We start from the raw sequence: 13642 nt of genomic DNA on the forward strand, positions 1-13642 counted from the left end.
GCAGTATTTCATCTCTTCTTATGGCTGAGTAATATTCCATTGTATGTATGTACTACAGCTTCTATAGCCCGTCATCTATCGTAGAACACTTCAGTTGCTTCCATGTCCTGCCCACTGTGAATAATGCTGCTATGAACATTGGTGTGCAAATATCTTTTCAGAGATGGGTTTTCAAGTCTTTGGGGTAAATACCCAATAGAGGGATTGCTGGATCATATGGTAGATCAATTCTTAGTTTTTTGAGGAACCTCCATACTGTTTTCCATAGCGACTGCACCAATTTGCAATTCCACCAGCAGTGTATAAAGGTTTCTTTTTCTCCGCATCAAGAGGACACCATCTTTTGATCTGTCAGGTCAAGGGGTGGGATCGGCCCTTCACAAACCACGAGGGTTAAGACTGGGGGCAGGGAGAGTTGGTCCCCTCCTTGGAATTCATTGAGTCCTAAAAAACATGTAGGTTTGATAAACTTCTAACCCCTAATTCCTATGAGGACTCCTGGAGAGTCATGGCATTGAGAGGAGCCATATTGCTACGTGACAACTGGGACTATTAATACAGTAAAGCCAGTGGCACCTACAGAATATATGGGTTACTTGGGTACCCATGGCTTGTCTCAGGATGGGGCAGAGAACCCATGGAAAAGACCGGACTTCCTGGTAAATGGAAGGATGGCAGCTTGGAGCATTTGGGACATCATTATAAAGGCGACTTCATTTGTTCGCACAGACTGGTACAGACCAGGTCATCCTAGCCACATAAAAATGTCTGCTGTGCTGCTGAGAAATCAGCCTGGGTATGTGTTTGGGGAAAAGAAGCAGAAAGAAAATATAATTTGTGTCCATTAAAGGAACTTCCCCCCAATAGTCTTCCATATTCAGCTTCCGCTTCTGTCTACTTTGTGCAAAGGTATTTGTATTATGTATAAAGAAATGATTCTATCAGATGTAAGACAAGGGAGAAGGAGAAAGGAAGGAGGCAAAGGAAAAGAGAAGACGGAGCACTTAGGATCTAAGATGTTTAAATCTCATAGGCCTTGTGAAAAATCTTAAATAGAAACATCTTAGGATGTTAAGATGTTTACACCTGTTACTTAACGACCTCCAGAAAAAAAGATTTGGCTAAATAGAGAGACATTTAACGAGCCTTCGAGATAGAGTAATTTCATACTTATGTACATCATGTAAGTTCTGACAGTGCCGAATGGAGGTGCTAAGGGCAAGCCTGTTCCAGTCTTTTAACTGTAAGTGGGCACGAATATCTATTTTATTCTGGAATAATTTCGAACTTACAGAAAAGTTACAAGAATAATACAAAGAACTTCCTTGACCCAGATCACTAGTACTGAATATTTAACACATTTGCTTTCTCATTCTCTCTCTCCCAACTCTCCCTTGTTCATATGTTTATCCACCGACATATCTTTTTCTGACTCATTTAAGAATAGATTGAATATATCATAATGCCACTTTGCCCGTGAATCTTTGTATTTCCTAAAAAACCAGGCTATTCTCTTACCAACCATAATACAGTTATCAGATTCAGGAAATTCGATAATTAATATTGATAGAATATTTTTATCTAAACCATCTTCCATTTTCCAGTTGTCAATTGTCTCAATGCCTTTTTTTTAAATTTAATAACAAAATCTTAACATTTCTTAAATTAGATTTATTACAGCAGGGTTTTCCTGGCACAGGTTCCATCCAAGATTGTCATCATGTCTCTTTAGTCCCATTTCACCTAGAACGTTCCCTCAGCCTTTCTTTGCCTATCAAGACATTAACGTTTTTTAAGAATAAGGGCCATTTGTTTTATAGAATGTCCCTCAGTTTGGACGTGTCTGAAGTTTCCTCATAATTCACCTCAGATAATGCCCATCTCAGAGTATTACAGTCAAAGGCATTTTGCCCCTCATTAGAAACATTAATTTTGACCACTCAGTTAAGAGGTCCAATTTCTCTTCTATATAGAACTTTTCATTTTGTATTTAATTGTTAGAGAGATTCTCTGAGACTATTTAAATATGGTATCCCTCATCAAATAATCCCTTCTCCCCAGTCTCCTGAAGTCCTCAACAGCCTTCTTTGGGTTGTTATATAGATTAATGGGTTTCCTAAAATATCAGAAAATTTTTTGAAGAAGCAAGCAAACAATTATTTCATAAATATTTGACAGAACAGCCGGTGGTGAGCATGGGTAAGGGCGGTCTCTGAGTTCACTCGATGAGAAGCTCTCAGTGGCACAGGTGCTCGGTCAGTCTTTGGTAAGTGGCCTCTGTGTGTGCAGAGCTGGCCATCCCGTCTGGGATGTTTTCTAAGAGATCAACATACAGCTTCTTTCTGATTCTCTCAAACTGTGAAACCTTGGTTAGTTACACTTTTGTGAGAAAGGGTAAGTTAAAAGGCAGGAAAATAAATAAGTAAGTGCATAGCACAACTTTCTGGAAAAAAAATCTAATTCTGCGCATTTTGCTCAATCCCCTTTGCCTACTGTTTTTGTGCCCAAAGTACTTTTTGTTGAGGTAAATGTTCAAAAGTTGTACACAGCAGAGTATGATACCAGATACATTTCAGAAAAGTCTTCCCCAATGGAAATTTTTTTAAAAGAGCTTTTCAAGGTTTATGCTCCATTGACCCAAAAGTTTTTAAAAGCAGGAGGTACTATTCTCTAAGTCCCCAGCTAATCCAGATTTTGTAGCCTGTATAAAAGTGTTCTCTTTCCTGAACCATTTGTTGAATCTCTGCCATAGAACCTCAGATTTCTCGTAAGGCCCCCAATTAATCCCGACTATGCCCACGACTCCCTTTCTTCTGCTTTGGAGATAGAAACCGCTTTATATTTTCAGATGAACTTTAAAGAATGTTGAAATGCCTTGCCCACTCTTCTTGTCTCTCTTCCTCCCTCTCAGCACTTAAAACAGGCACCACCCAGGCCAACGGGCAGATTCCCCAGGCCGCACACCCTGTGCATGCTGTTGTCGAAGAAGCCCAGACACATGCTGGCACAACTAAGGTAAGGCCAGACAGTCACCCACACGGTTCTCTCAGACTGTCACCTGTGAGCTCGTAATCTAAACCATGAGCAGTGTTCTGATAACCAGTCCGCTAAAAAGAGAAAACATACCTCCAGCTAATTCACTATAACTTTGTTTAGATAATTACCTTACTTTTTTTAGTCTTAAACGTACATAGGCTAAAATGGAGAGTTAAAACCAGCTATTATCACCCTGCTTTGGGAAAATGTAAGTTTTGTTTTTTTTTTGTTTTTTTTTTGTTTTTAGGCTGAGGATTGGTAACTATTTTTAATTTAGCTACATTTATTTTGACTGAAGTTATTTTCTTGGTTTAGTCAATTGGTTTTAGCACACCCCGAAAGTAGCAGTTAAGCTTTAAGCCCTTGGGATTTTTTTCTTATTTTTTTTCTGTATAAATTTAAGCAACCAGTTAAGTAATAAGCCCTGTACTAAATGTGAACAGGGCCCCAAAACCAGACTATTATTAAAAAGTTGCACTATAAAATATGCATTTTATAGTTTCCTGTTAGTGTTCTACATACATCCTTAGATTGATGGAAAAGAAAACACATTTTAAAATAATAGTATATTATTTATAATAATAGTATATTATGAATTGGTATAACATTCTCTGTAACTTTTTTTTTTTTCAGTAGAGGAGATTAAGGAAGATTCATTTAAATCTATCTAAAAATTGTAGCTAAAAGTGGTAATTTAGTTACTAGTCCCATTGGTGATAGCTCAGTTGACTATACAAGTTTCCTTGAATATTTCCCATGGGTGATTCAAAACAACCTTAGATAATTGTACCTTCAATAGTTTTTCTCTTCATTCCCTTCTCCTATTTTGTCCATTGGTCAGTGATAGAAACAACTAAATATTTATCAAACTTACATTTATTGAACTTCTTATAATTTTTGAAAACCTCTGTAGACCGTAAAACATTGTGCTTCTCAAATATTCTTGCTAGCTTCTCAAGTGTGACAGTCTCATCATGCAATGTGCTTTCAGCTATTATTATTTTCATGGTGTCTTTGATGCCAGCTGAAGAGGAACATTTTAAAATGCTGAAAGCAATTTAAAAAATAGATCCCAGAATGTGTGTGAATACCAGTTCCCAAAACTGCCTGTTCAGAAAAAATTTTTAAATACATCACCAGTCAATTAGCTTATTGTGTTAAGCAAATAAATTAAATAAAATAGAAACTCCATCATAAGACATTTTGTTAGGGGGGAAAAAACTTCTAAATGAAATCTTCAGTGGTAGGAAGTTATTAAGCAAAGACAGAAATAAAATGAAAGCCTGCTAACATGTAAATTGTAATGATAATTATCACTAAGACAGAGGGATTCAATTCACCTGCCTGAAATTCCTGGAAAAGTTGCATTATATACATATAATTTATTGTTATCTATTCTACTTGGCAAAAGGACTGTGGCTTTTAGCCTTTGGCCAAGTTTGGTGTTCTGGTTTCTACCAATAACACATGCGTCATGATTTTTCTCTTTGGAACCACTCACATATTTATCTCTAATCTCATCGTAACCTTGAGACATAGATAATGATAGGGATTATGATTAGCCAGCTGGCTTTCACAGTTAAGCAAAGGTAAATCTAAGACTACAGACCAGGTGTGCACGTTCCTGCTCTTCCTGTTATGCAGGAGGGAGCCAAGCTAAACCTGGCCCCTCCTTAGAAGCCCACAGTCCTGGGGCAAGGCACCTGTGCCCTCAGCGGGCGGGCAGGAAAACACTGACACAAGAGCGGCCAAAACAGTTCTTTGCCAGAACAGCCTTTGCACTGGGGTTTGCACAAATGTTACCTGTAGTCCAGAGAGAACTATTCTGGTTTTCCTTTTTCCTTCCACCTTCTTGGTGCAGATCAAAGTAGGGCATTTGAGACTTGTGGAAGGTTTGGGGAAGCACCTTAACCACCTCTCTGCCACTGACGGGGTATGGCGCAGGGGCAAAATAATGGTGACACCCGAGCTTCACAACCAGTTCAACTCAGACCAAGAAAAATGTAATGGCTACATAGGCCTGGGACCCCGTGGGCTTTTCTTGGGAACACAAGGCGTCTTTGGGAATTCCAAGGGGTTCCAGTTTGCTTCTGTTTGAGTTCCTTCAGTAATCTCTCAGCTAGCTAAGCGCTACCCAGCAGTCCCCAACCTTGATGATCTGAGGTGGAGCTGAAGCGGTGATGCTAGCGCTGGGGAGAGGCTGCAAATATGGATGGAGCCTACTGCTCACCTTCTGCTGTGCAGCCCAGTTCCTAACAGGATGGAGCCTACTGCTCGCCTACTGCTCACCTCCTGCGTGCAGCCCAGTTCCCAACAGGCCACCACCAGTACCTGTCTGCAGCCGAGGGGTTGGGGACCCCTGCTATACCACTAAAGCTCTTAAAGACAGCAGAGGTTCTGAGGACATACCTGTATAATCGAAATAGAACACAACTCCTTGAATAGGGCTAAGCCATTCATTTATAGAAGAGGCAGTGGATCAGTACCCCAGGGGTAATAATGTTACAGGCCTTTTGGAGTCTTTCTCCGATCCCAGAGCAAAGAGAACCTCATGAACAACCTCGTAGTCTCAGGGACTAGGGGACTGAGGCTTCCCCAAGGGGAGATGCTGTCTTAACTCAGGGAGATCTCATAAGTCAATGGAGGTGTCAGCTCGACGGTGGCTATATATCGAGAATAATGCCCTTGTTGCTTTGTTGAAGGATAAGAAGCCAGCCCTTGGTAACCACGACCCAGGAACGCCCAGGGTCCATCACCCTGCGAAGTCCAGCCTGCCGCCGCCCCCTCCCATGCGCGGGTCCTCAAACACCAGCGGAAGCCCAGTGACACCCCCTAAGGCCAAAGCCATGGGCTTGCCCCCGCCGGATGACTTTCTGCCGCCGCCCCCACCCCCACCTCCCCTGGAGGACGACGAGCTCCCGCCGCCGCCTCCCGATTTTAACGAAGAGCCCCCAGACTTCGTGCCTCCGCCTCCGCTGTCGTTTGCGGGGGACGCGGGCTCATTACCGCCTCCTCCCCCTCCCCCACCCGCCGTCGTCCCACAATCAGAGAGGCCGCCCCACGTTATCGCCAAAAGGCCTCCAGTTCCCCCAAAGAGGCAAGAGAACCCAGGACCACTTAGTGGGGGAGGGGGCGGGGAGCAGGATTTCATGTCAGACCTCATGAAAGCTTTGCAAAAGAAAAGAGGCAACATGTCCTAAGGGAGACATACAGACATCTTTGTGTCCTAAGTATAATCACTTCTAACCTCAAGTGCATTTTTGCTACTTTATTTTCATGACATCTCGGTCATTTTAGATAAAATATTAAAGTATTCATACTAGAAATGATGCCAAACGTATATTCATAACCATTAACCTAACAGACTTTATCTGCCTAAATGTACATAATCTTTCCTATGTATTTCCACTTCAATGAAATTTATCTTACCTTCCAAGGAGTTAACCAAAGTGATGTTTTATGTTCATTTATTTTATGATGTTCAGAAGCATCGAATTAATAAAAATTTAAAATTTTCCCAAAGATGGTATTCTAGAAATATCAGTGTATAAATCTAATGCCATAGCAACACTATTTTATAATATGCTTGACCTTTTGAAATGTTTTCAGAATCCCATGCCTTGCAAAGCCTTGTTGATCTTTATATTTTCCATCTTCACTTCCATGGCCTTCAGAATTTTTAGAAAAATCAAAGGAGGAAAATTCCCTAAAAGAAAATCTCATTGGCCCCGGTGAGTGAAAGGTCATTCCTCACCTGACCGTGACAAAGGAGGTTCTGGGTCCCATCACTGTGGATCAAGAGGACTCAAGAGAGTAGGCCTGGGGCATGGGGAGGGGAAAGGGATGGATATGGTCGTCATGGGCTTCGAAGAAGACCTCAAAAGTGTGACTTCGAACATTCTCCTTAGACAAGAAATCAGGCCCAAGGACATGCTTCACCTCCATCCCACAGAGCTGGGTCACAACCCACCAGATCCCCCAACTCCCACCCACACTATATCTTTCCTTTTCAGGGGGAAAAACTGTAAAAGTTCTTTTTTTTTTTTTTTTTACTTTTGATTCACTCTGATAATGTCCATCTTTTGATTGGTGTGTTTAGACCACTGATCTTTGAAGCGATTATCGATATGGTTGGATCACCGTCTGCCACATGTGTTAGTTTCTTGTTCTTTGTTTCTAGTTTTGTCTTCCTCTTTTTCTGCCTTTTGTGGTTTTAAGTGAGCATTTTATCTGATTGCATTTTTGTTCCTCTTTTGGCACATCGATTATACTTCTTTCACTTTGCTAGTAACTGATTCCAGGGCTGAGGCAAGAATTATGCAGAATGAACCCGGAACATCTTATCATACCAGAAAACAAGGGAGTTATCGAAAACCTCTAGGATTATGTCCAAAGGAGCCAATATGAACAAAACTTCACTGGTCAACTGCAGAACAATTTGTACATCAGGAAGGATAATAACTGCAATTGTATGAAACACATAAAATATGCTTAAATTCAATAGTTCTTTCCGATACTCACGTAATCAAGTAAGCCCACTCCACTGCTTGTCTTTGAAGCAACCTTGGGAACCCACTCGTTACTTTGCCTTTCTGTATCTGAGGATGTCCAAGTAATGATAGGAAGTTTTCCTTTATAGGAGGATTCCTAATAGAGTGATAGGATTAGGTTGTCATCATTTTGCAACCTTATTGCATTAATGGGTCAAGACGATGATTGTCAATGGCTATTCGTACCGCAGAAAAAGATCACCAAGTACGTACTTCCTAGTATACAACACTTGTCCCTGGTAGCAAGTATTTCTCTGCCAAATAAATCAAACCTGAATCTGAATCGAGGTCTAGATTTACAGAAATACAGGGGACAGAGTAACATGTTCAACAGCACTACAGAGATGCAATCAGCAAAATGCGGACTATGGGAAACATTACAAGATCAATGATCTGGTTTCTTCAAAACAAAACAAAAAATTGAGGAAAAAACGTAGGTGATTATACCCAAAGATATCAAAAGACGCAAGAGATTTTTATCGTCTAATTTTAATGTATAGACCTTATTCGGATCCCAATTCAAATAACTATAAAATAATGATGGTGAGAAAGGCCCTCGGGTTGGCGTGAGCCCCGGCGGCTCCGGCAGCTGGGGCGGCAGCAGAGATCAAGGCCAAAGCTAGATATGTCCAAGAGGCGAACGCGGTCCGGAGGGGCTGCCCAGCGCCTGAGCCAGGGGCCCCGTCGTCTACTCAGTCTCTGCAGATGTCCCAGCGGAAATCAGGCTCTGATCTCCCCAGCACCTTCCCTGAAATCTGGCCAAAGGCACCCCGTGCAGCTCCACTCAGAAATGCCATCGTCCTGAAGAAGATCGTAGCCCATGCTGTAAAGATCCCATCTGTCCACTCGCCTCCAAGGAGCCCTAGGATCGCCTTTTTCTTGGAGAAAGAAAACAAGCCTCCTGGCCGGGAACCTACTGGGGAGGACCTCTTCAAGACATGTAGTGTCCCTGTCACCGCCACCACCACTCCTGTGCTATATGACCTAGATGTTGAGTCTAACTCCAGGGGACGAGACCTAGACACCAGAGACTTGGAAATGTCTAAGAAAGTCAGGTGCTCCTACAGCCGGCTGGAGCCCCTTGGCTGTGCCTCTCCACCTCCACCCCAGGTTGCAGATCCTGCTCTGGCTTCAAGGGACGGCTGGGGGCAGAAGACCTGGCCGGAATCCTGCCTTTAGTGTATTCAAAGTTAACTGAAGTCCCCAGGGTCCCCGCAAATCCCTGGGCCCTGGACACGACTCTCTCCAGAATCTCCCCCACCAGTCATGAAGGAGAAACGGAAGAAGAAGGTGCCAGAGATCCTGAAATCAGAGCTGGATGAGTGGGCCGTGGCCATGAATGCTGAGTTTGAAGCTGCTGAGCAGTTTGATCTCCTGGTTGAATGAGATAAAATGGGGTGCATCTGGCCAGGCTTTCCCCTCTTCCCCCTGTACATAGCCCCTTCTTCCTACAGGAAAGACACTTGGGGTCCCCTTCTTTGGCCTTGGTACCTTGCATGTGCTGTTGCTGCACATGAGGTCTGTCCTCTGAGTGTGCAGTGACAGCAGCCATTTCGGCTTCAGTAAATGGGGTTCCCCTGGCCCAGCCACACACTGGCATCCGTCTCTGGTCAGTAACCCTACCTGATCCTCTCCTCCCTACCTCTCGGAGTGTCCTGGCAGTTTCCGTTCGGGCCACAGATGAGAGGCGGAATCACTGGTCAGGGATTGTGGGTGAGAGCACCCAGCTCCAGCTGGGAAGTGAGGCTGCTCTCCAGCCTGACAGAAGCAGGTGCCGAGGGCTGTCTGCCGCAGCCTCGGGCTCTCTCTCCAGTTGTCTTTTGTTGGTGGCTTGGTTCCATCTATGTAAAAGGCTTGAGATTCCTCTTAGATTCCATAGATGGTCCAGGAGCATTCGTGGATTGGGGACAGACTATCTATGAAGAAGAAGCTGGACCCACAGCCAGCAGAGTCACATTTTGAAGAAGAGTCTTAGACCATAGGTGTTTATTACATAGAAGCTGTGTTTTATAGTTCTGTGTTCTGCTGTTGAGATGTTTGGTTCAATGCCAGGCTGACGGAGCACTGGCTGCGTGGGCAAAGGGTGCATTTCGGGGTGCCACATGCCACAGGCTGCAGCCTCCACAGAAACTGAGACACAGGTGTCAGGACTGGACACCTGCACTGGGCTGGGGAGGGGTCGGTGGGAGGAGGCGCCCTCTTTTGTCACTCACCAGTTTCTTACAAAATATAATGTACAGTCAGCTCAGCTTTAAAACTTAATAGGTTGAACGGTGCTATCCCACTAGTATTTTGTGGCCACATTTACAAAGTTTGAGGAAGCTTTCCTCACGAGCCAGAAAGAGACAGGGGTCCACAGAGGTTTCAACCTTTAGCTTACTTAGTGATCTCTCATGACAGCACTGCCTGAGGCAGGTGCCAGGAGTCGAGCTAGGGGGAGGGGGTTGTCTCGTCTCCAGGGAACCTCACTCCCTCACCCCCATTTCTCAATGCTGATGAAAGGTGGGCTTTCAAAGGTACCCCGACCATAACCTCCACCATACTCCAGGTAGCTGAACCTTTTGACATTGACAGGTTTGTGGATGCGTAGTCTAAGAGGAGTGTCGAGGGGCTAGTGGAGAGCAGAGACCAGCCGGGAAGATGAGGGCTTGCTTCGTTAGGGTTTGAGGAACAGAACAGTGCAAGCCGGTGGGCGCTAACGAAACTCTTTGCAAGGCCTGGAAGTCCCAGGCTACCTGTTCAGCGCTTCCTGCTTTGTGAGACTGCCAGCAAGCCCCTTTGCCAGCCTGGGCCAGCCACCCTTGAGCTAGACCACACCTGAAGAATTCTGCCAGCACAGAACCCCCGGGAAATGCCTTAGTCCTGCAGCATCAGGAGTGGTCAGGTGATGTCGAGTTCATGTCACCACTACAGACCTCTCTGTGTCCCTGAAAAACTGCGAGTGTGGAATTTGAGGGAATAGTGGAGTTTCCTTTTTAAATTAAAAAATAAACTTGATTGAAGAGTTAAAAAAAATGACGGTAATGACTCATAAAACAATAGGAAAGATTTGAAAACTGGTTATTTGATTTCAATCATGCATTAGTGAAATGTTCATTTGTGTTAAGGTGATAACACTGTGTATGTTTTAAGTCATTAATGTTTGAAGATACATTTGTAAATTAAATGAAACAATGTCTAGGAATTTCTGTAAAATACTTGGGAATATATAAATTATACCTCAATTAAAGCAATAAGTAGGAACATGTGGGAAGTGTATAGGGGTGTAGATGAAGCAAGATTGATCATATATTGATAATTAATAAGCTAGCTGAATAGTAAATGAGGTTCACTGAACTATTCTCTTTACTTTGGTAAATGTCTGAAAATTAGCATAATAGACAAAAAGCTCTAGGAGTACAATTAAACTGTATACTTATGTGATGTGCCCCAAAGTGCTTGGCACATAGTAAGTATTAGATGAATACTTAAAATTTCATTAAAAGATTGTCATAGGACTTTTTAGCTATTGAGAATAACTCACATGATTTACCAAAAATGCTTTATTATTCCATTAAAGTTATTAATTAGAACAAAAATGATCACAAAGGTGTTCCAAAGAATAGGTTAAAAAATATTTTTATATATAATCATTATTATGAAATTTAGGATTGTCATCAAAACGTAGATGGTCATTAAGAATTTATCAAATTGATTATTCTATGTAGATTTCAATGGTAGAAGTATTCTTTATTTTCTCCAAATTAAGATGAGCAGCTAACTCTGAGATCTTTAGCCCAAGAAGGAGTAGGTGAGGCGTAGCCTGCTTTCTCAGCTGCAGAATGCTTCTGGAAAGGATGCTGAAGAACTTGCTGGAGAAGATGGACCTGGTAAACAATTTAAGTAGATAAATATAGATTTTTCTTCCTCAGGACCCTTATTAATTTTCTAAATTTCTAAAACAATAGATAAGTTTTGAATTTGTTTAAAAATGTTTAAACATTTTATGTTTTATTAAATCTTCACTATGGTTGTTATTTAAATTTCTATTGTTCCATAGAAAGTTCCTTCAGGGCTAGTTTTGTGCTAAAACAGGAGAGTGAATATGTAGTGTCCAAAACTACATATATATCTGGTAATTTTAAAACTTCCTTCACAGTAAGATTATAATTTTCTAAAATACTTAACAAAAATAAAACAATGTCAATGATTTGCAATCTTCCCAAATCAAGGGCATGGATTCCAATTCGTGCTGCCTCTTCATTTGTAACTTTGCCCCATGATAATAAACTGAGGCATCAAAGAACACACCTCTTTGAATAATAATTCTAGGGCCAAAATGTATATTTTCATCCAATTATCAAACATGTCATGGGAATGTAATGTACAGCATGATGACAATAATTAATAATACCATATTGCATACTTGAACATTGCTCAGAGAGATCTTAAAAGTCCACAACAGAAAATTTGCAAGCCAGAAGGGAATGGCACAAAATTTTCAAAGATATTAACTAGACTTATTGTAGTGATCATCTCACAATATATATGGATAGCAAATCATTATGTTGTACACCTGAAACCAATATAATGTTATTTGTCAACTAGACCTCAATTAAAAATATTTTTTTCCAGTGGTTTTATCACTTCCTTTGGTATTACTAAGGATAAACGCCTAGTTCTGATACAAAAAGGTGATGATTATTAATAATAAAGTAAAGAAATCAAATAGAGTATATTACTATATTACCAATATTTTAAATGGGAAGACTGCATCATCATCAATATTGCGCTCTTAGAACCTCTCTTAACTTCTCCCCAGGTAATTTCTGTACATATCCTTTTACTGAAGTCAGTTTTATCCCTATCTAATCTCCTTTACTAGTTTAAAAGCTCCCTGAATCAAATTTTACACATCTCCACAGCGCCTCACATAGAGTCAATTCTCAAGAAACATTTGAAGCAAGAAGGTAAACACAAGCTGTGTATGTAAAGGGTTTTGTGAAAAAGGTTTAACAAAATCTTTTTGGTTTTGAGAAAGTAACGCTTAGTTAACTTTCTGGGTCTGTAATCCGATGAGGTGGTATGTCAACTATCACCACAGGACACTGCTAATGACTGACAGCACCTAGAATGGAAGCACTGTGATTTCCTGATGGAACGCTTAGGACTTTCTTTAGTATGGTGACTCTTGGTGTAAGGCAGGTCTCTCGTAGGGACATTAGAAACTACGCCCATGGCCTTGTTACGAGAGAGAGCGGTTTCTGCGGGACGTGAAGCTTCTGAGCCAGGGCTACCCCTGCGTCTTCCCAGCGTGGATCGCGTCTCCCCACACCTGAGCTTTACGCTGCGCCTTCCTGCCTGCATGGACAGCTGCCAGGATTCAGGCGAACACGGGGCCTGACGTTGCCCTGTTCATATAACATGTTTCTGTCCTGTCTCTCTCAGGCGGGTGAGGCCATAAGGAGCCTGCTATCGTCTTAAGAGCCGGAATGTTTACCTGAACCTAGGAAGATGTCTCCCCACCCCTGATGCGTACTGCACCGTTATTCAAATATAATTTTGAAGAAGGCAAATAAAACCAGGAAAGGAACAAAAGGGAGGAGGAAAAAGGAGAAACAAGCCAACAAAACAACTTATTAAACAGTGTTTAGCTTCTTCAGCTTAGATCGATTTATCTAAAGATAAATGCTGGTTATCTCCCTTCTCTTTGTTTTCCCTTAATACCATAAAAAGATTACATTTAATAATATTGTATTTTCTAAAATGAAAACCTAGAGTTGTTAGGCCTATTAAACCACTGAAATAAAAAGTGAATGCAAGTTCCAAATTAGAAGAAGCAAAAATAGTTTTTCTTTCATGCCAACTCTGATCATGTGGTAGTAACTACACGACATGCATGATGAGAATGGCTCTGAGGCTGTGACCGGTTTGAGAGAGAAAGAGGGCCATGCTCACCAATAATGTCTGTTCCAGTGCAGGACACAGAGTGACAGCATGAGTGCCGGGGCCATTCCTCTTCTAAAAATATATTACATGTAATGCATTTTGAAACAACTATGAAATATTTGAAGCAA

General features: G+C 41.8%; 2 protein-coding genes and 1 pseudogene across 8 annotated transcripts in view; 2 read left to right on the forward strand and 1 right to left on the reverse strand.

Moving 5' to 3' along the window:
• APBB1IP (amyloid beta precursor protein binding family B member 1 interacting protein) overlaps window positions 1-6558 on the forward strand; it is a 109137-nt gene extending 102579 nt beyond the window's left edge. The window contains exons 13-14 of the mRNA XM_006907016.3: window positions 2912-3015; window positions 5739-6558. Of these exons, the coding sequence (XP_006907078.1) occupies window positions 2912-3015; window positions 5739-6236 (602 nt within the window). The 3' untranslated portion in view covers window positions 6237-6558. The remainder of the gene's footprint in view (window positions 1-2911; window positions 3016-5738) is intronic.
• A 1653-nt stretch (window positions 6559-8211) lies between these two features.
• On the forward strand, window positions 8212-9359 carry LOC102887141 (annotated as a pseudogene).
• A 1829-nt stretch (window positions 9360-11188) lies between these two features.
• The window catches only part of LOC102887397 (UPF0061 protein ETA_18310-like), a 30897-nt gene continuing 28443 nt past the window's right edge, over window positions 11189-13642 (reverse strand). For all 7 annotated transcript variants that reach the window (XM_006907018.3, XM_006907017.3, XM_015585679.2 and 4 more), the window contains one exon: window positions 11189-11452. In XM_006907018.3, coding sequence (XP_006907080.1) covers window positions 11330-11452 — 123 coding nt within the window. In that variant the 3' untranslated portion in view covers window positions 11189-11329. The remainder of the gene's footprint in view (window positions 11453-13642) is intronic.

The sequence above is a fragment of the Pteropus alecto genome, unplaced genomic scaffold (assembly GCF_000325575.1).
Source record: "Pteropus alecto unplaced genomic scaffold, ASM32557v1 scaffold11, whole genome shotgun sequence".
NCBI lineage: Eukaryota > Metazoa > Chordata > Mammalia > Chiroptera > Pteropodidae > Pteropus > Pteropus alecto.